General features: G+C 48.3%; 1 protein-coding gene across 2 annotated transcripts in view; it reads right to left on the bottom strand.

The window, feature by feature from the left end:
• Nucleotides 1-6,212: 6,212 nt before the first annotated feature.
• The window catches only part of GMPR (guanosine monophosphate reductase), a 43,254-nt gene continuing 26,827 nt past the window's right edge, over nt 6,213-22,639 (bottom strand). For both annotated transcript variants that reach the window (XM_069493130.1, XM_069493129.1), the window contains 4 exons: nt 20,837-20,943; nt 13,163-13,205; nt 10,517-10,676; nt 6,213-6,699 (listed from right to left, as the gene is read on the bottom strand). In XM_069493130.1, coding sequence (XP_069349231.1) covers nt 6,519-6,699; nt 10,517-10,676; nt 13,163-13,205; nt 20,837-20,943 — 491 coding nt within the window. In that variant the 3' untranslated portion in view covers nt 6,213-6,518. The remainder of the gene's footprint in view (nt 6,700-10,516; nt 10,677-13,162; nt 13,206-20,836; nt 20,944-22,639) is intronic.

The following is a 22,639-nucleotide window of genomic DNA, read 5'->3' on the forward strand; positions in this document are numbered from 1 at the left end:
GTCCTTTCTGCACGTGCACAGGCCCCTCCTCAGGGTCTGTGTCCTTGAGACTTTTAGCCCTGCTGCCGAGAGTGGGCAGGAAGTGTAGCCTGTTGTGTGTGTGCATTCTGAGCATGCTGACCAGGGGCTGTGGAGGGGACCACCTGCCAACAGCAGTCACCACTCCCTTGTGGCAGCTTCCTCTTCAAATAGGAAGAACACGCAGAGGGCGGGAGCCTCCTCTTGTTTGCAGACGCTGGCAAGCCTTTGTCACCGCTTCTGTGTAGCAAACATGACGATGACAGGGGTAGAAGTCCTTCGGTGCCGTGCGGCTTACAAGGATCAGCCATGTGCCTCTGTACTGTGTCCACTTTGCAATATTTACCGACAGCCGTCTTTTGTTCTTCTTTCTTTCCTGTTTTCCATTTTTAAACTAATAACAGCAGGCCTTTTGCGTTTACAACGGAACACAATCACCAAGAAATTAGTCAGGGCGAAAAGAAAAAAAAATAATATTATTAATAAGAAACCAACAAACAAGAACCTCTCTTTATAGGGATTTCTAAATATATAAAATGACTGTTCCTTAGAATGTTTAACTTAAGAATTATTTCAGTTTGTCTGGGCCACATTGGGGCAGGGGGTGGGGGAGGGAGGGATTCAGAGATGGATGCCACTTACCTCAAATCTATTAAAGTGGAAATCCAAATTGCATTTTCATTTGGACTTTCAGGATAATTTTCTATGTCGGTCAACTTTTTGTTTTCCCTAACTCACCCGGTTGGGTTTGGGATGATTTGATTTTGCTGTTTGTCGTTGATCCCATTTCTAACTCTGAATTGTGACCCTACGTGTTTTCTGTTAGGTGAGTGTGTTGGGTTTTTTCCCCCCACCAGGAAGTGGCAGCATCCCTCCTTCTCCCCCATAAGGAACTCTGCGGAACCTTTCACACCTCTTACTCAGGGACGGAGCCGGTGTGTGTGTGGTACACTGATGTGTCCAGAAGCAGCACTTTGACTGCTCTGGAGTAGGGTTGTACAATTTCAAGGAATGTTTGGATTTCCTGCATCTTGTGGATTACTCCTTAGATACTGCATAGATTGCAATATAATGCTGCATGTTCAAGACGAACAGTAGCTCCTAGTAATCATAAAATCCACTCTTTGCACATAGTTTGATCTTTACCTAAATATGTTGCCAAAATTTATTTTTATTGTTGTAGCTTTGGATTTTCTTTGTTTTGTTTTGTTTTTTTAAAGGAAACAATTGACAAAACCCTTTAACATCTGTGACTACTAAGGAAACCTATTTCTTTCATAGAGAGAAAAATCTCAAATGCTTTTGAAGACACTAATGCCATGCTATTTCAGATGTGGGTGAGGAAGCAGAGCTCTTGGGACCGAAGGCCAGCCTTTTTGAGCTGTGTTGGTTGTCATGGCTACTGTTTCATGAACTGCAAGCAGCTCAACAAACTGGTCTGTTCTCTTCTGAACCCCTTTGCACTTCAATTTCCCTGTCACCCCGATGATTCCAGGTGAAAACAGGGCCAGCAGACTCCGTGGCCTAATCCAGTTTCTTTGGTGGTGATACGAAAGGAAAGAGATTTATGCTTTTTTTTTTTTTAAAGTGGAGTGGAGGCCTTTGCTTCCACATTTGTGTTTTTAACCCAGAATTTCTGAAATAGAGAATTTAAGAACACATCAAGTAATAAATATACAGAGAATATACTTTTTTATAAAGCACATGCATATGCTATTGTGTTGGGTTGGTTTCCTCTCTTTTCCACGGACAGTGTTGTGTTTCTGTTGATAGGGAAACTCCAAACAACTTGCACACCTCTACTCCGGAGCTGAGATTTCTTTTACATAGATGACCTCGCTTCAAATATATTACCTTACTGATAGGATCTTTTCTTGTAGCACTATACCTTGTGGGAATTTTTTTTTTTTTTAAATGTACACCTAATTTGAGAAGCTGAAGAAAAAAAATTTTGAAGCACTCACTTTGAGGAGTACAGGTAATGTTTTAAAAAATTGCACAAAAGAAAAATGAATGTCGAAATGATTCATTCAGTGTTTGAAAGATATGGATCTGTTGAAACAATAAGTTTCATACTTTGTTTGTAAAAAAAAAAACAAAAAAGCAGATAAGAGTTGAAAGTTACATGTTTTTTTGTATATAGAAATTTGTCATGTCTAAATGATCAGATTTATATGGTTACGGCCTGGAAGATTTACTACGTAAAAGGCTCTTAAACTAGACCTATGCTTACTGTTGTTTTTGTTACACATAGCCCTCGTCTGAGGGAGGGGAACTCTGTATTCTGCTATTTGAGAATACTGTTCATTCCTATGCTGAAAGTCCTTCTCTGAGCTCCCTTTTTAGTCTAAACTTTTAAGCCATTGCAACTTCTTTTCCTTCAGAGATGATGTTTGACATTTTCAGCACTTCCTGTTCCTATAAACCCAAAGAATATAATCCTGAACACGAAGTGTTTGTTAACAAGGGATCCTAGCTACCAATAAAACAGGACTCATTATGGGGACAAAAAAAGAAATTGTTTAGCCTTCTTTCCCTCCACATCTCATTTAAATGGGGGAGGGGTTATAACGTGATTTCAATTGCAACGCCTCATTTTATTTCAGTTCTGATTTTTCTTTAATATAAGGAGGCCAAAATAAATGTGGAGCCACTTCTCAGAATAGTATTCCTGTCCAAAAATCATGCCGGACAGCGGAAACTGGACAGCTATGGGGATATTAAGCATCCCCACCTACAATTCTTAAATTCAGAATCTCATCCCCTCCCTTCTCGTTAAATGCAATTGTTCTGGTAGCTAACATTCACCTGTATGATGGCGGTAGGGAACGGCTTCAGTTTTTCATGTCCCCATGACTTGCATACAAATGGTTCAACTGTATTAAAATTAAGTGCATTTGGCCAATAGGTATTTATCTATACAATAACAGTCTCTAAGAATTTCCGTAACTTTTCTTATCTGAAAGGACTCAAGTCTTCCACTGCAGATAAATTGGAGACTTCACCCACTCACCCACGTTTTCTTTTTCTTTAGTTTGTTTGTTTGCCGTCTGGATGGCTAATGAGCCTGTCTCCTTTTACCGTGGCCAATCTGAAGGCCTTCCTTGGAAGCGTTGTTTACAGTAATCCTTACCAAGATAACATACTGTCCTCCAGAACACCAAGTCTGAGGTGACACTAGCTTAGAGCTGTTGTTGCTAAAGAGCAGTTACCAAGAAGCCAGGTGCATAGGTTTTCTCTGGTTCATACGTGAACCACCTACTCTTTAAGTTATTATCTGGTCCGGGAGTGGGGTGAATTCTTTTGTCAGTGAAGCTTAAACTTGATACCTGTGCATTCGGTTCTGTGAATACTGCCCTTTTCGGCCGGGTTTCTTCCTCCCCAGCCTGCACTGCTCAACTGTAAACCCAAATTAGTGTCAACTGAAAGGAGGTTTCAATATAGTCCTGTCAGTATTTGTGGTGGCCTTCGGATTAGACAGAGCCCTCATTTCTAGTCAGTGGGGTCCTGGCCCCAGAGCCATCTCTGAGACTCGTACCACTGGGTGTTTTACTATCAGCTCATTACCCACCAAACTTCCGATCGTACACCTCCCACAGGAAAACAGACACCAGAACTTGGGTTGTGGGCACTACCAGACTGACATGGCCAGTACAGAGAACTAGGGAAGGAATGATGTTTTGCACCTTACTGAAAAGAAAATTTTAAGTGCATACATAGTTAAGAGCTTTTATGGTGACAGGAGAACTTTTTTCCATATGCGTGCATACTCTCTGTAATTCCAGTGTAAAATATTGTACTTGCACTAGCTTTTTTAAAACAAATATTAAAAAAAAAAATGGAAGAATTCATATTCTATTTTCTAATCGTGGTGTGTCTATTTGTAGGATACACTCGAGTCTGTTTATTGAATTTTATGGTCCCTTTCTTTGATGGTGCTTGCAGGTTTTCTAGGTAGAAATTATTTCATTATTATAATAAAACAATGTTTGATTCAAAATTTGAACAAAATTGTTTTAAATAAATTGTCTGTATACCAGTACAAGTTTATTGTTTCAGTATACTCGTACTAATAAAATAACAGTGCCAATTGCAAACGTTGTGTCTTCGCCTTTTGTCAGGTCGTCAAAAAATAGATGAGGCTGAGAAAATGGTCCTAATTCTTACCTATTTAACCCCGCCATGACCTCAGTTCTCCCTGGGTAGGTCAGTGGTGGGGGAAGTGACATGACCTATTGCCTCCGCTACCAACTTTTTTTGTGGGGTGGGGGGGAGGGTGTCCTTGAGATGATGTTCTAAGATAAAAGGCACACGTCCACACCTGATGCCTTGTTTGGTTCATGTTTGCATTTCTGATCTGAATACTGCTGTTCCTACAAGAGGTATTTGTTTTTAAACATTGGTCAGCTTCACGGGCTCATGCGGCATAATCATTAATGACATCCTCTATAGTTTCCTTGTAAACTGGTTAGTGGTCTGAAAGTAGGAAATTCATCTGTGTTTCCTGTAGCTCGTGCTTGCTAGAAACTCCATGAGCAGGGATGTCCTGGCGCGTGGAGGAGCCCCCGTGTTTGCCTTCAGAAGGGCTGCACTGTCGGTTTCAGTGGGCCCACCTTGCAAAGACGCGGCTTCACAGCCAGTAGTTCCTCGAGGACCCGTGACTTCCGGGTGGATCACCCGGGTGCCCATCTCAAGTCCTTCCAGCCGTAGGGTCACACAGAGATGGGAGAGAACTCTTGGGTTAAATTCAGAGTTTGCACTTGATCCAAGGAGGAATGAGAACTTTACTGTCTTCTTGGTTGGGTGTCTGGGGGACATCCAACTAGGCTTCCCCTCTTACAGGACTTAAGAGCTGAGGTCCTGACACACGGTATAAAGTGTGCAAAAGAAAGGGCGTTAAACCAGTGCCAATTAGGGGACAAGGGCCAGGGTCCTCCCCCAGCGCAGCCTGGGCAAACGAGCCGGCTTGCTGCGGGCAAGTCCGGTGACACAGTCCGAATCTCTGCCTTCCTTTTTTTGTTTTCACGAGATGCCAATGGTTCTGTCTAGTGGCCGTGACACTTACCTCACACAGAGCAGCCCAAGGCGAATGGCATCGCGATCCCTGGCCCCTTCCCCTCCCACCAGCACAGCAGGCCCAGTGGGTCAGCAGCAAGGCTGCATGTGTCGTCTCAGGGTCCCCTTAGGATGCCTGGTCTGAGGGACACTCCTGTGAGGGCTCCCCAGGCCCAATCCTATTGGAGCCGGAGATGAACCTGCAGAGGCCACAGTAACAGAGCCTGAGAAATTCTTCTCTTTCTGAAACCTTTGCTTCAAAATGATCCTGAGGAGTCTTTGGCTTTGTAATAATTCGGTCTCCACTTCCCTAAAAACTGTACTGCAAAGGGACCTGCCTTGGGTTTGTGGAAACACAGAGCTAGTCGGCAAAGGCTTTACACCACAGGGGCAAAGCGGCATGTGTCCCTGCAGGGAGCGTAGCCCTAGGAGTGCCACAGTGGACAGACGGGTGTCACCGTCCCCGATCGTTTGGCATAGAACTGCTCTAACTTGTATTTTAAGCCAATGCCTTCTATGATGCCACTGCTCAAAGCTTTTGCTGTTTTTCAGTGGTACTGCACCTGCTAATATGTTGGCAGATAACCTTTCAATAAAACATCCTGTGGAACTTCAAAACAATTTATAACCTCTTTAAGAGAGGCCATCCTGACAAGTTGGGACTGAGAAGGGAAGGAAAGGAAATCGAATAAAACAAAATGAAAAGGCAGGACAGGGACAGCTTCCAAGCAGTGGCAGCAAACCGGGAGGAAGACTTGTTTCCAAAAAGCACACGCAATAAAGGTCTCAGTGAAAACACATCCCCAGGACCTTGTGAGCATAAGCTGGGAAGAGAATTCATGTCCATCTGAACAGTCAGTTGCTCTTGTTCTTTTCCATCAACCAAAAGCTGGAGGGAGGGATGCCAGTCACTCCAACTCTGGCTTCTCTCCATTCCCCATGCTTCCCTTCCCCTCCCAAGGTGACTTGTCCACTGACAGCCAGAGCGGCTCGCCACTGGCCTGTCCAAGAAGGAAGGCAAAGAAGTCCTGAGTACCCTATACAACTTGGGTCCTGCAAATGCAAACTCCAGCACTCAGTCAAGTCTTTAGATAATAGCATTATATTAAAGTGAAACCGTTTTCTTTTAAAATAGAAAGAAAAAGAAAGAAAGGGAGGGAGGAAGAGAAAGAGAGAAAGAAAAAGGTGCAAGTGTTGGTTTTAACAATGAGGTTATGAGTTCTAGGCAGCTGGGCTCTGACCGCTGGCCCCATCTTCTGGGCCCCAAGAAGGCACGAGGGAGAGCCCCAAAGCCTCCAGGCGCAGGAGGGAGGAGGAGGATGCAGCATTCCACCATTCGTAGCAGCCAGAAGCTCTGACGGAACAGACTAGGAGGGAGATGGGAAATGCAGGTGTGTGTGGGAGCGTCCACTCGAGCCAGACCTCACTTCCTCTCATCCTCGGGGTTAGCTGAACACCGTGTTGTGCTGTTGGGTCACCCGGATGAACGTTGCCCTCCTGCTGAGCTCTTTGAGTTTGGCGGCCCCCACATAGGTGCAGGTAGACCTCAGTCCTCCGAGAATATCCAGAATGGTGTTTTCTACATCCCCTTTGTACGGGACTTCCACAGTCTTACCCTCAGAGGCTCTGGAAGAAAAAGGAAGTTTTCTTTTTATCTAGTTTCTTTTTCCTTAAGAACCCAGCTAGAATCATTCCCAGCTATAGCACTTGGAACAGCCCCCGAGGCACTCGGCTAGGTAGACACCATTCCTGCATTTCTTCTACCAGATGCCAGCATCTCAGATGGACACGTTCCTCCCACCCAAAGGACACACGGGGAACAGCAAAGTCTCAGTTAACAAGTGAAGGAGCGCAGGCCCATACCATCCTGCAGCGTGACGTTTTTCTTCAGCGCTGTGCCTCCACTCTGCCCTAACAGAAAGCGACTCCACCTTTCTACTCCACCTGAGGATGGACACCAACCTCCAAATGACCAAGAGCCCCAGAGCGCCCACTGGGGAAAAGCAGACTTGGCAGGTTAGGTTACCTCTGGCAACAACCTCCTGGGCCTGCTCCGCTTGCCCTTCCTGGATCCAACAGCCAGAAAAGCCCAGAGCTCTGCCCCCTGGCATGCCAGCTCTGTGATCAGAAACCATGTGTCTTCAAAGGGACAACCAGGAGAAAAGGAGGACATAAAATGGACAACTCAGGCCCTACTAGGTTACGTGGAAACGACCAGCAAGATGCAGTGGCTCCGCTCGGGCAGCTGCCTGTTTTTCTGGGGCACATTCTGTAGGGTACACCCCACCCCCATCTCGCCTCCCTATTCTCTCACACATCACTCCACCTATCGCCCTGGGCGCAGTGGGAGGTCCGAGCAAGGTAGAACCAGAGCAGAATCAAGAACTGTCTTAGCATGGGAGGCTGCAGGGCTTTGGGAAGCATCTTTCACATTTTCAGAAGAGCATTTAGAAATTCGGGTCTGGCACGAACACTAAGCAATATCTAAGTTGCTGCTAAGCCCTGCTAAGCCCCTATCCCTTGCTTCACAAGTCCAAGTAACACGGCTTCATTCCACACGTCAGGTCCCCTTCCTGCAAAATGGGGACACAGTCCAGACTGCATGATAAGATGAAAGACCATTATAATAAGGGGCATGACAAGAAGGAAATCTGAAAGTTATGCCACACTCTAGCTCTCATTGAAGGGGCCGGGCACATGCTAGCAAATACCCAAATTCTGGAACTTTTGTAGCTGTTCTCTTCAACTGGAAAAATAGCATCTGTTGACCGGACACTCATTACCTAGAATTTCACAAGAGTGTTAACTCTTGTTTGCCGAACGTGCAAGACTATCTGTGGGTGAAATCCAGCTACTTAAGCCATTGGCTGGAGGCAGGGCTGGCCTAGCAGTTGGTTCAGGGTCCCAAGCTCAGGAAGCCAAAGTCACTGGCCACACCCAGGACAGTTCAGGGCATGGCATTCTGTAACCAGAGACAGGCATCTGTGCACATGTGCCTGCAATGATTGACATTTCATTATCGTAAGACATTTCCATGGCCTTCCTGGGGCGTGTTGGAAATTATCCAGGTTCTCATTCTAGTATCTCTGCTAACTGGTGACATCACCCTTTACAAGTCGCTTATTGTTGATGCTTAAGTCTGCTCATCCATAAAATGAAGGTCCTTTGATCTGCCTCCCAGGGACAGCACAAGAATGAAATAGTTAATGATTGGGATAACTAGCAAAGCATAAATAACTGGGCCATAATTAAATATAATGTCAAAGTAGGGACTCATTCTCGTGACGAGATCATGGTCATCAGGCTGCAGACTTCCAAAAAGGAAGGGACAGGCACACACAGAGGCAGGACAGATGCTGCCTGCAGGACTCAGGCTTCCTTTGGATTAAGGTTCTAGTCTCTTTAGCACTTTCCTTCCTTGTCTAAGATTTGAATCCACTTCCAGAATTGAGTCTTGATACTCCTGAATCTTTTTTTTTCTCATTATGTCTACACACCCTGCTGAAATTGCAGGAGGATGATTTTTTTTTTTCCTCCTTGGTTTCTATTTGTGCTCTAGCCTGGTCTGGCCCTCCCAAGCTACAGTTTTTCTTAGAACCCAAAACAGATGCAACAGCCAGAGGGCAAAAAATGTCACAGATTTCTCCCAGGGGTCTTTAGGGTCAAGATCAGATAAAGATACGTGTCTATACTTCCCAGGCCTGGATTTGGCAGAGAAACCAGGAGAGGGACAGAGCCACCCTCTTCTCCTGCAACCACCTGCAGGCAGAATCCACTAAGTCCTGGCGGCTGCCTGTACCCACCCTCACAACAGGCCTGCAGCCCACAGGTTTCACTCAACCGTGATCGTTCCATGCACATTCACTGCATGGGGCCCTACGATGGTGACGACAGTTGCTGGGAAGGCACTAAGCTGCTTGGCCACAGGTCCAGGGTAGACTGAAGCAGTAATCCCAGTGCTCTGCCCAACCGTGCAACCTCCTCCACTAGTGACCAATGAAACAGGGCCCCGAGGCCACCTGGAAGGAGCATGTCTCTTGTCTCTGATTGATGCAGTCCCCCTCTCTCGTTCCCAGCCTGCCTTCCCCATACGATAATATCATCTTTATTGAGGTTCCCCCATTAGAGAGAAAAAGACTAGGGAGAATGAGAATTCAAATCAGTCCCCCAGAACCCTACTGAAGAACAGAATTCTGTAGAGCACCCTCAACCCCAGACCCTCCCATCTATAAATCTTAGTGGACAGTTCTGACGTTTTACCTCTAGCCTGGTGCAAACCTCATAGGATGCATCTGAACCCCATGTCCTCAAAATGAGCTTCCAGGTGTGGAATGAGTGGTAGGAAACAGAGGGAGTCAGCTAGGAAGAGCTTAGGCTTCCACCCCAGCGCTGGGACACACCCTGAAAACTGTACGGAGAAGCCCAAGGCTTCCTAGAGAAAGGCCATCAGCCTATTCACAGCCGACTTCCTTCTGAGGATGCCAGACCTTCTGTCCTGTTTATGGTTCGAAGCTTGTCATCAGCACTCACTCTGATGAGAAGCAACAGCAGGCTCTACGGAGCAGGGCGCAGTAACGAGTATATTCTGCCAACATGTTTGTAAAACACACATGCATAGTTAAAATGGGAAGTGCAGCAGAAATGGCCAGGGTATCTTCAGGGATCAGGGATTAATATATATACATACACACACACATACATATCTCAGCAGAAGTGCACCACATCTGTAGCTGAAATGGCTGAAAATGCCACCTGTGTCAACTGCCAGGGCCTGGAGGCAGATGAGAGGCTGCGTGAGCTACGGCAGGTAAAACATGGCACCCTTCAGGCAAGGCCTGGCCACGTGCGGTGGTCTAGACCACACCCATTGCTTCACGTGCAATGGAAGATCCATTCTTCAACCCAATCCTCGCAGCCTGAGCTTGTCTCAGGCCAGAGATCAGAGGTCACAGGGACACCTCAGCAAAGGCTGAGGTTCTAGAAGCTCAGGAACCAGGGTCAAAGACCAAACATTAGAATAAAAGATTCTCTAAGCATCCCTATCTAGAAGGGTTTAGGAGTTCTGTCTCAAGAACTGGGGCAGAGACCAATATATACAGATATATTTCTTACTATTTCACAGTATTCAACAAACATTATTATTAGAAGGACAAGGCAATAATCCCACCCATCCCCAGAAGTCTGGGGTGTCTGTCCAGGACTGGTACCTGCTCACATATACCTCTAGTCACAGTTCTAACCTGTTCTCAAACACTTCTGCTCTGTACTTGCTTTCAGAGGCCCCAAACATTGTATATGTTAGTTGAATAAAAATAAGGGCTATTTAGAAAGAGCCCCTTCCCACAGGACTTTAATGTACCCGGAACTGGCCCTCAGACCTGCTTCTGTCCTATCCCCTTAAGAAGCAAGAGAAACGAGGCCTGGCCGGTGAGTGGCGCCTCACCTGTACTCGGCCACTCCTCCCGCATGCTTCTTCATGGCCGTTTCAGAGCTCATCCCGTAGAAGAGCTTGAGCTTCCGTCCGTTCCTCTCAATCAGTTCTCCTGCACACTCGGTATGGCCCGAAAACATCCCTCCCAGCATGACAAAATCTGCTCCAGCTCCTAAACACCAAGGAACAAAAGGAAGACACAGAGAAGAGCTCAGGGAAAATGGACTCTGGCAACATCCGAGCCCTTCCCCAACTCACCCTCCCTCCCTATCCCCCAGCTACAGTCAAGAGAAAGGCTCGGCCTTCCCTTCTGGAAAAAGGGAGAAGGCCCCCCCCCACCCCGTGCAGGGAAAGAGGGGTACGGACACTGGGAGAAACAAATGCAGCCTACCAAAGGCTGGTGGCCAACACCCTGGACAGGCACATGGTCACTAATGACCGACTACGACCACCTCCCGAGCAGAGGTCTCCCCCCGTTAGAACCAGAGAAACGTCAAGAATTGGGCAGCACCTTAGAAAGAGCATTGTCTAATCTTGTACTCGGTACGATGACTTCTCCGTGATGCTCCCATCAGGCATCCGGCCTCTAAGCTCTCAGGACTCTGACACTCTGTCCTTCTGGGTCACGAAAGGACCTCAGAACTGATTGACCCTTTTACCCTAGAGACTGGGCATGGAGGAGAGAAGCCCCTATATTATATAAGTATGTAAAGCTCTGTGCACCCCCATTATGAAGAATATTAGACTTCCAGAGTAAATAATATGCCATTCTGGTCAACAAGTGCCATGAAATTTCCAGGACAGGGACAGAGGAGACGGGGCACTGAGGTTGCCTTTGGAGGCTATGTGGGAACAGGACTGGGGCTGGCTGTGTTTATCTCAGCACGTGGCAGGGCAGATGCTGACAACCACCTGGCAAGAAAGTCAAAGGAATACATGGAAGAAACAACAGAAAGTCGCCATTCCGCATCCTGCTCATAGACAACTCTGCAGGACTCTTCGCTGAGTGCTAAGTAAGAAACTGCTACTGCAACTTCTCCTGCGTAAGTCCTGCCGAGGGTTTACATTTAGAATAGGAGACGCCAGCAGTATACAGGTGTATTAAGTAATTAGGATGAAGGACGAGGTGGGGGTCTGGCTCACCCTGATGAGGAAGAGAAAATGCGGCCCCTGAAAGGTGGTTCTGCTGCCTTCCATCTGGTCATTTAAACATTTGGCATTTTAAAAAGGTGTGCTCTGCAGGGCTGGCCCCTTGGCCTGGCACTCAGTCGAGCAAGGCACAGTAAGACCTTTCTACGTGACAGCAAGCTCTGAAGACACTCCCTGCCAGGGTTCCTAACCCGAATGCTGGTTTCTTGGTCCCCCCGTGATTGTAAGGGGACAGATGATGACTGACGTGCAGCCTGGACTCCTGCTGACCACAACCCCAGGGGCGGGGCACCTGCTGAGGGAATGTCAACAGCAGGAACACAGCACAGACCCACGGGAAGAACGCTTTGAAGTGGTTCCCAATTATTTTCACTTTGGAACACTCTCGTTTCCTTCCCTAATCAGAGTGTCCCCTGACAGGGTCCCTTCTCCCTGCCATGCCCGTGCCCTGCCCTTGACTGTAGGACCATGACCTTGTCATGCCCCTCCTGGGCCCTCAGGCCCCTCAACTATAAAATCGGCAACCTGGAATAGATAAAGGAGCTATATGTTCCCTTCCACAGCGAACGAAGATCTATGATTAGGATGGGATTAAGTCCCATTTTATGACATTCTTTGGGTTGCTATGAAACCCTGCTAAGAACACTGCCCATGTTTCCCTTTGTCACTATCAGGCTTTTTGTTTAAAAAAGTTTTTTTTAAACAGAATTCCTAAGACAGAAAGTTTCCCACCACCAAAAAAAAAAAAAAAAAAAAAATTTTTTTTTTCCTTTTTTTGCTGGCATCAGAAAAGGGTAGGGACACAGGAACTTTGTTTCTGCCTCCTGCCAGCACCCAGAGCTCCCACTGAACAGGCTGGAGCCCCCAGCCAGGCAGCCAGCTCTGACTTCGGAACTTGGTTTGTAGGTAAGTGGCCGGCACAGGGCTTGGCAGCCCTATTTTGCTGTTATGTTGAGATGCTGGACTTCCCAGGGCTTTCCCAAGAAAAGCCCAGGACACATCCCCTCCCCACCTTCTGGGGGTCCCACTGGATGGCGGGGAGGGGGAGGGGGGGCACTGCTGCCCCCTGGTGGGAAGCAGGCACCTCAGTCTGGTGAGAAACTGCGGCAGGGATTCCTCCTGTCCCTTCCATCGGATTTCTCCAGGTTCAGTCCAAAAGACCCTCCTCCATGTGATCACTACTACAGGTCAGACCTGGCACGGTCCTCTTGGGCAGGTCCCCCAGCCTTCTCATCCCTGGGATTAAAAAGCCATGACCTCCACCTGGCTTGCAGGATGTCACCCCTCGATCCATGGCCTGGGCACTTGGCCTGCTCTGCCATGGGCCAGAACCAAACCAATGCCAGGATTTCAGCCAACTGGGGCTGAACCGAGGGAGAGGAAACTGCAGACAGGCCCAGAACTTCCCCAACAGGCACCCCCTTCCTCATGTAGGTTCCCACGCTGCAGAGCTGCAGGGAGCTCCCTCCCTCGCTCCTTCCCTCCCTCTGCACCGGGGCCCAGCCTTACCAAAGGCTTTGGCGACATCTCCTGGACACGTGCAGCCTCCATCCTGCAAAGAGGAAAAAGCAAGGAGAGGACATCAGCAGGGGCCCGGCCATCCCCTCCCCAGGATGATCCGCAACTGGGAGTTGAGATCCACCACAGCCCCGCACATAGGCCCAAATCCCCCAGCGACTGCTGGACTGTTGTCTTCTGACCTCGTCGTTTATTCCCTTTGATGCTGCATCTTCCACTCCCCAAGACCCATCTGGTTTCCTCTGGGGGTCAGAGGCTGGCATCACCCCCTGCTCACCTGCCCGCCTGGCTCAGGTATCCCATCAGGGAGCAGAAGGCAGCTAGAACTGCCAAGCTGCAGAGGGCTCAGCCTCAGCCTCTGCCAGCCCCTTACGGAAGGCGCCTGGCCACTCCACCACCCGTGCTCATCCTCACCCACGAGGCACCTTTCCCTCTCTGTCTGGTGTGAAGTGAGATTTATTTAGCACAAGGGCTAAATTCTTTTAAAAGCCAAGAAAAGGACATTGACTTAGTCCCTTATCTTTCCAGCCATCCGTGTGTCTCCTATTCTTCATGTACAGTGCACAGTAACCTTACGATCAAACAGCCATTCTTGATGCCTACTCTTCCCACAGAGTACACGCTTAGGCTGGTTTAATGCACAGCAGGACAGTCTTTCTTGGGGTGTTCAGCTGTTGGGATGATGTTTAAACACCAGCAACACAGTACAAGGTCTCTAGGATGCAGAGCTTGTTGCATTTCCTTACAAACACAAGAGACACAAAAGGCCCAGGCTGCTATCTGCTACCCCCAATATAACCTGGGTGAAGCTGAAAGACAGCAATGGTATCCCAGAATAGCAGCCACACACACAGAGAGACAGCCAAGAAAGCCACGGCACATGGGAAGACAGCAGTAGCATCAGGGCTCATGTGATGGTGACAGAGCCCAGCGCTCAGTATGGGGTCCAGGAGAAACACCAAGGCCTCAGAGGGAAGCACCTGTCCCTCTGATCAGGCACGTTTTGGGAAAAGACACGGAAAAAAGGCTACCTGGGGTACCTTGTGCTACCTCTTACAGGAAGGTGCACGTACCTCTGGAGACGGAGGGCGTCTACCTAGAATTGGGATGAACAACTGTGCAAAGAACATTTCGAACCAAGAACATAGGCGCTGTGACTCAATTCTCTTTTTCTATTTGCTTATTAGGCCCGTCACTCCAGGAGCTAGAACTAGAACACTGCTTTGTCACATCTTTGCAGTTCCGATCAAAAGGTAGGTGTGAAGGCTCAATCTTTTGCTTGGCAGACATTTATGGACCACAATTATTTTCTCAATTGTGTTATTCATGCGTGGCTCCTCTGACCCCCAGAGGGCACAGGGTGCTGAGGCATGAGTGTCTCAGACGCAGTTTCTCCATAGGAGGTTTCTGGCCCAAACTCTCCATGGGAAGACAGGAACAGGGCTTGTGGCTCTATACCTTTCTCACTGCTTCGAAGTTCTGGCAGTTACTTACTTTCTCTCTCAACGGTACAACCTCAACAGGCCCTTCACTTGCCCCACCAATTAATTTTAAAACGCTTTATCTCTTTGTCAAAACCAGCTCTACACAATAGGGTTCCAAACTCACAGCTTCAAATAGATTAAATAAACTCATTCTCCCATTAAAACAGGTCCTGTAAGAAAAAAAAAAAAACAAAACAAAAAAACCAACATTCTTTTGCGTACTCATTTGCATCTCCTGTGGAGGCCTGAAAATCCCATGATTGTGGTCCGTGATAGGGCCCGACCCAGAAGCCCTGTGCTAACAGGACCCCAAGAAAATGAGCCCTTCTCTCCCCAGGACAGGCCAAGATGTCCACAGTTAATGCAACTGCATGATGTGCCACAAAGAGGAAACTGTATTTACGCATCACCTGTATACACAGTGTCTATGCATTTATGAAATGGACAAAATAAACCAAACAAGCCAGATTGCACATTTAACCAAGAGCAACCCAACTTCACACGATGCCTTAAGACAAAGCAGTCTGCTCCCTGCTGCTGTGTACACGTAATTTCCAGAAGTGTTCAAAGTGTCCTTGCATGTTTGGGGGGCAGGGGGCGGAGGGGAGGCAGAATAGTGGGAGCACACTCTGGCAATCTAAGACACACATTTACCTTCACACATAAGTATTCATAGCTGCTGGGAGGTTATTAAAACAACAACAATAATTTGGGAGTATTTTGCCCTGTGCAAATACCCAAAGTAGCAATTTACGAGGGTTAATTTTTTTGTTTTTCCAGAAGAGTTAACATTAAAGTACAAAAGGCATCACATGCCGTGAGTGGTGACTTGATTTGTGAGTTGGCGACATGCCTCTTTCGCTTAAAAATGCTTGTTCATGCCTACAATAGGGGCTAAGAGAGCAAACCTAGAGTAGGCAGAGAAAGGAGTTCAAACTGAGTACCTACCATGAGCCAGAAATTATTACGAATTTAAAAGTCATTTTTCTATTCAAACACAAGAACCTGAAGTTGATTTTTATAGGTGAGAGAAAAATGAGGCTCAGAAATGTTGAATGACTTTCCTAAGGTCACACAGCTATAAAAATGAAAGGACAAGATCAGAACCAGTGGTTATTGGAAAATCATAGCATTTCTAGCAATAATTATTTTCTTTTTTATGTTTATTTGCATTTCTAACTTGTCCTAGGTTAAACAGATTTTGTCAGGAAATTTTTCAAGCCTCAAAAAAAAAAAAGCACAGAAGATTAAATTATTTGAATGAATTTTTTAAGGTCTAAATAGTGGTGTGACAAGACAAAATTAACTGGTCATACCTCAGTCTTTACCTATGCAGGGGGTATCCTGAATTTTTCCGCTCTCTGTCCCTCTGAAGCCGTCGTGGGCCACAACAAACAGAAACACGACTCAAGCCCCAGCCTCTTGGGTATAAGCAGCGCAGGCTGAACAGGCACCGTGCTGTGGCTTCCTTTTGAACTTCCACAGCACGGGTGTGCTAATTCAGCAACAAAAGTGTAAAATGAGACAGCTGGAAGGAAATTGGACAAACTGGCAGGATCCAAAACATCTGATGGGTTTCCAGCGGGCTCAGGACTATCAGCAGGTGGGAGAAACCTGCCTGTGTTTCGTTAGACACAGGGATGGTCGGGGCTGTGGCTGCTTTGAGGGAATGAGCCGAAGTCAAGGGTTCGAATCCCACATATTAATAAATCCATTCACGTGGTCTTCTGGCTACAACTTGAACTCCTAACCCCACCTAGGGGATCGCTCACCATTGATGGAAAAGTAAGAATCTCGGAGCAGACAGGTAGGATCGGAAGTGCTACCTTCTACCACACAGTACCACAGGCCTGGGCTGTCACTGTCCCTAACAGACAAATTCAAAGAAGTTGCTCCCTTAGGTGCTAGCATATGTGACCTGGTTCTGGAACACTAACCCAGCCAGTGCAATCTAGAAGCCTCTACTATAGAAGCCAGTGGTTCTCAAACTTGAGAGCACATCAGAACCACCTAGAGGGCTTGTTAGAGCAGGTTCCTGGGCCTCACCTTCAGAGTATCTGATTCAGTAGGTTAGGTCTACGGTGGAGCCCGAGAAATTTTTTTTTTTTAGAGACAGGGTCCTCACTCTGTCACCCAGGCTGGAGTGCAGTGGCACAATCATAGCTCACTACAACTTTGATCACTCAAGCAATCCTCCCACCTCAGCCTCCCCAGTATCTGGGACTATAGGCTTATACTACCTCACCCAGCTAATTTTTTAATTTTTTTGTAGAGACAGGGATCTTGCTCTGTTGCTCAGGCTGGTCTTGAACTCCTGGGCTCCAGCTGCCCTCCCACCTTGGCTTCCCACAGTGCTGGGATTATAGGCATGAGCCACTATGCCTGGCCCCAAGAATTTCTAACAAGTTCTCAGTGAATTCGGATGCTGCTGGTCTGGGCACCACACTTAGAGAACTGCTGAAATAAGCAATAAATGACGTGGTGCTGTGTAAAGAGATCCCCAGCTGATTTCCAATGAGAGTCACCTGTGGGGCACACAGAACCTACTTTGGCCAGAGCCCTGTAAACTAAGCAAGTTTGAAGTCTCTAGAAAGACATAAATACGGTATCTCTGAACAAGTTCACAGTAAAACTTTATTTTTGACCTCTGCTAATTTGGAAATGGTGGTCATTTAAGTAACATATATGATTAGGGTCTATATTTTGATTTAATAGAGAAGACTGATAAGTGAACATTATTAGGTAATAGAGACATGATTAATTACAGAGAGGCCAACTTCTGAAAGAGTTTAATTAGCCAGGATGGGGTCCAGGAATGTTTATTTATAAAAGCCTCTCTGGTCATTGTCACGCAGCCGGCCTCAGAGAAGGCCGCGCTCAGGATCTGTGAACCGCTGGCATACTAGAAAATGGTACTACTGCCTGGGCGCTTCCTCGAGCAGAATAACCCACCTTAGCAGACTGACAGTTCTATGTCAGCCTTTTACATACTAGTTCAATACATGGGTGTTAATTTGCTCACTGGAGCAAAAGTTAAAGACCGGGTGTTGAGTGCAAGGTCTTAGATCTGTCATTAACCAATAACCCTTAGATCATGGGCTCTCGCTCCATAGTAAATGCTCAATAAACACTTGCTGAATGAATGGTCAGATGGGTGGAAACGCTGGATGAAGAATTAGAAGGAGCACAGGCACTCAGCACAGACAGCAAGTCAAGGACCTGGATCCTCACTTCAGTTATTACCTGAAAGTCACAAGATGGGAGGCTAAGGCTGCAGTGCCCACACGCCGTAGTTAGGCTCGGAGGAGATGAAATCACCAAGGGGTTTTTAAAGAATGTAATAATGCCCTAAAAGCAGGTCCAGAAATCAAATCTTAATAGCCTGAAATGCTGAGCCGAAATCAATAAGATATCAATCCCCAGGGATATGTAATTTCCTGCATTTGGATGTTTTGTTTTGTTTTTTTAAATCACCCATCAATGATTTAATATGGGAACTTGGCTGAGCAACTGTACAAGGGGAAAGATCTGAAGGTTTATTTTAATATACTTAGTAGGAGTCAACATTGTTTTAGAACCACTAAAAATATGCCACTACTTCAAATTTGTCACACACACGCACACACACACACACAGTCCCCAGGTTACGGATGAGATGTGTTCCTGAGAACAACTTTAAGTCAGATTTGTGTGTAACTCAGACGCCTGAAGAACACTGCATATACAGCGGTAATAATGACAATAGCAGTAACAATACTATAATGGCTCATAGGTGGTAATAATAATACAGTAATACTGTAATAATACCCCTGTACTAGAATAATAAGTTACAGAAACTACTGTGTTCTTTCTTTTAATTCAAACTATCAGAACATAAAAACAAACTCATATAGAAAGTTTAGATAGGGGATAGGAGGCATTTCAAAAAAGAATATTAAAGGTTAACACTCCCCTAATGTTGCATCGACACTAGGCTAATGGGAATATTATGCTTATTCTGATCTTCTAATCAAATCGATAACTTTTCTGTTTCAATAATCTACTACTCTGCTTAGTAATAATTGATGCTTTCATTGGAGCACTACCTTCATATGCTCCATTATTCTCACTTTATCCCTTATAATTGTTCCGAGCGACTGAAACCTGATGCTTTCCCAACGGATGACGAGGGCATCTGGCCTTTCTCTCAACACTTACGGACGCTGCACCAGCAAAGCCTTACCCCATGTGGATTTGTCTACAAGCATGGAAGAAACTAGTTCCCAAGTTACTGATTTGATTATTTAATTACAAATAATCCTTACAGGAGCCTTGGGAGCCTATTCGTAAGTATGGGACACCTTCAGTCAGCTCGTCCATAAACAGGAGACTGCCTGTGTATACATACACACACACACACACACACACGTAAATAAAATGTTCACATAAACGAAAGACATTCTATTACTGTCTGTCGGCTCGGACATGTTCCATCCTGTTCTGAGCATCTCAGAATTGCCACTGTCTGAGTGGTGGTCACACCGATGAAGCTGGAGTAGATGCTTGGGTGAGTTGAGGACAGATCTTGATTTGGCACTCATTGCTTCCCTCGACCCTTAACCACAGTGAGCAGCTGGTGGCCGTGGGGCCACTCCTGCAGGAGCTTCCTGAGTGCTGCGAGAACACCGTCTGCCTCTCCTCACCTCCCTCCTTCCGATACATTTGTCAACCCACAGAAATTTAACTCCTGCCCCCAACATGCCACCAAGCCTGCCCTCGCAGTTCCCAAGAACCCCCTGGCTCCAGCATGGACCCCGCAGCCCACTCGCTCTTGCGTCCCAGCAGTGCTCCCCCCGCCTCGCCTTCTATGGTGTGGGCCCGCTGGTCTGCTCCTTGGCTCCCAGGCCAACCTCACCTCTCACCCTCGCACCCTGCCCAGGCTCCTTCTTCGTCCACTCCCAAGGCTCCCATGACCTTGGGGCTAACAGCACCCAGGTCTCCAGCCCCTGAACCCAATGCCTCATGGACTTCCTGCTTGATGCCCCTCAAGCACTTCAACATCAACACACCCCAAAGTGAACTCCATACCGACCCGAACCTCTTCCTTTGCAGCTGTTCTTACTGTCAGTGAACCGGCTCCTCCTCCTCCTTTATCAGGTCCCCAAGCACCTGGGCAACTGCCCAGGCTTGTTTAATTCTGCCTCCTAAACATCAGTCAGTTCTGTGGATGGCTCTCAAGCCCACTGCCACCACCTAGCGCAGGGCACCATCCCCTCCCGCCTGAATCACCAGTGCCTTCTCAGCTGGGCTCCCTTCTCCTCATCTAGTCCCTTGCTAGTCCCCCCACGCAGCCAGTTCGATGTTTCTAAAGACAAATCAACCCACTCGGGACTCTCCTGCTTAGACCTCTTCAATAGCTCCCTAGTGCCCTTAGGAGGAAGTCCCGATGCTGATGCCTGCTGTGGCTCCCACAGCTCTCGTGCACACCTGCCCTGAAGCTTCTCTCCCGCTACCCCCATCCCAGACACAGGGACTTAGATTTGGTTCCCCAAAGCTTTGCAACCACCAGGCCTCCCTACCACACCCCAGGAAACCTTTCCTGACCTCCAAATCTGGGATATGCAATGGGTTGAATTGCGTCCCCTACAAAATCTACATGTTGCCATCCTAACCCCTAGTCTCTCAGAACGTGATTGACCTTATTTGAAAATAGGGTCCTTGCAAATGTCATCAGTTAAGATAAGGTCATCCTGGAGGAGGGTGGCCCCTAATCCAACGGGACTGGTGTCCTTGTCAAAGAAGAAATCTGGACGTAGACACACACACACACACACACACACACACACGGAGAACGCCACGTGAAGGCTAGAGTTGGGCTGCCACAAGCCAAGGGACCACCGGAGGCTCCCACAGAGGCCTGCAACAGATCCTTCCCCGGGGCCTGCGGAGAGAGAGCACAGGCCTGCAAGCACCCTGACCTCACACTTCCCGCCTCCAGAACCGTGAGACACTGGATGTTTGACATGGCAGCCCCAGCAGACGAGGACGCCCTCCTTGTGTTCCCAAGGTTGCTGTATGTCCCCCAGCACACTACCCACTACCTCAGCTGAGTGCTGCCTGCTGGGCCTGCCACAACCACAGTGCCCGGCTCCCTCCCGTCCCCAGACACCCCTGAGCCCCCCAGCCCCGCTCGGAGACTCACGGAGATGATGTGCCCCTTCAGGCCGTGGGCAGAGTCGGCGCACTCGATCACGGCACTCAGCTGGGGGTAGCCCACCCCTGTCTTGGTGCGGGTGGTGCACACGGAGCCTGTGGACCCCACAGAGAGACAGTTACTTACTCACGGGCAAAATGTGACATAAAACCAGCCCCCATCACCTTCGCTGCCCTGCCTTACCGGCCAGGGCAAAGCCGCCATGGCACAGGAGACGTGGCAGAGGAGGGGAGGGGAGGGGCCGCCCTGCCAGCGTGATGGAGGTCACTGTGAGCCACACCACCTGGCCACACACGCCCTCCGGCCCTCCTTCCTGTCATCGCCTTCCCTCTACCATGCACGTCCCTGCCACTCTCCCCATGGTATCAGCTCCCACGCGGTGGCCGAGCATCCGCCTCTCCCATCCCTTCTGCCTCCCTCCACTGTCCCACACAGCCACACTCTGCTTTAGGGGACCTCTCAGGATCCCCCCACAGCCTCGAACCTTCTTTACCTCCAAGCTCTGTCAAACTACTCACCTCTCTCAACCTCACTGCTGGCCTGTGAAATGGAAATTAAAGCACATACCTCCCGGGCTGGTGGCAGACAGCAAATGACACAGGGAGGGGAATGGTTTGGCCTAGGGCCTGGGCTGCAGAAAGCTCTGGAAAAAAGGGAGCACCCTGACCCCGCTCCTGCCCTGACCCCGCTCCTGCGCCTCACTCAGCTCCATACTCACTCCGCCATCTTTATCACAGGTCTCCGTGCTCAAGTCCCCTCCCTGCTTTACCCAGATCAGCCACGTCATGCTCCCCTGCTCCCTCCCTGCTGCCCACTGCTAGGGACAGGCCAGTCTCCTCCCACCTAGGGACTCCGCACATGATTCTCTCTCTCTCTCTCCACGCTCCCTCCCACCAGTCCCCCTCGCCTGGCCAACCCTTTTTCATCTTTCCAGCTTCATCTTAAATGTCATTGCCCTAAGGAAGTTGTTCATCACAGTGCTTAGTTCAAAAAGAGGCATTCAGAGCATTATTTATGTAAGGACGCCAAGGATCTGTTTCCTCTGCTGCGTGGTAAGCTCCATGGGTATTCATTGTTGTCAGCAGGCGCTGAGAGCGAGCCTGGTACATAACAAGGTGCTATAAATAGTCACCGAAAGAATGTGTGGGCTCAAGGATGAATGAGTCACCCACACCCCCTGTCTCCGCTGCCACTCCTGCAGCCCCTCCTGGCTGTCCTGCGGTGCCCGTGAGGGGGTGCTCTGGGGCCGGCTTAAAGGCAGACGCCGCGAACTCCTGCCCGCCCCAGCCACCTCGCCCCGCGCCCTGCCACCACCTGTGGGAGGCCACTGAGCATCCCACAAATTTCTCCCAGGGGTCTTCAAGGTCAAGATCAGATAGAGACACGTGTCTATACTCCTCAGGCCTGGATTTAGCGGAGAAACCAGGAGAGGGACAGAGGCACCCACTTCTCCTGCAACCACCTGCAGGCAGAATCCACTAAGTCCTGGCGGCTGCCTGTACCCACCCTCACAACAGGCCGAGCCCACAGGTGTCATTCCCACCCGGCACCCGGTGACCGAATGTGTACTGTGCACAGCGCGGTAGGAGGTCTATAACCTCTGGTTCAGAATGAGCTCTTCTCCTCCTCTCCCACTCCCCTGCTAGACCCGGCGGCGGAATCGGGGGCCTCAGCTGCAGGGAGGGCCCCACAAAAAGGTTAGGCCAACTGCCTTTTTTGGAAACAGCCAAGGAAGAAATTTCAAATAAGGCACTGGAGTGGTCTTGATCAGCACTCAGGTGAAAGAAGAGT

The sequence above is a fragment of the Eulemur rufifrons genome, chromosome 18 (assembly GCF_041146395.1).
Source record: "Eulemur rufifrons isolate Redbay chromosome 18, OSU_ERuf_1, whole genome shotgun sequence".
In the NCBI taxonomy this organism is placed as follows: Eukaryota; Metazoa; Chordata; class Mammalia; order Primates; family Lemuridae; genus Eulemur; species Eulemur rufifrons.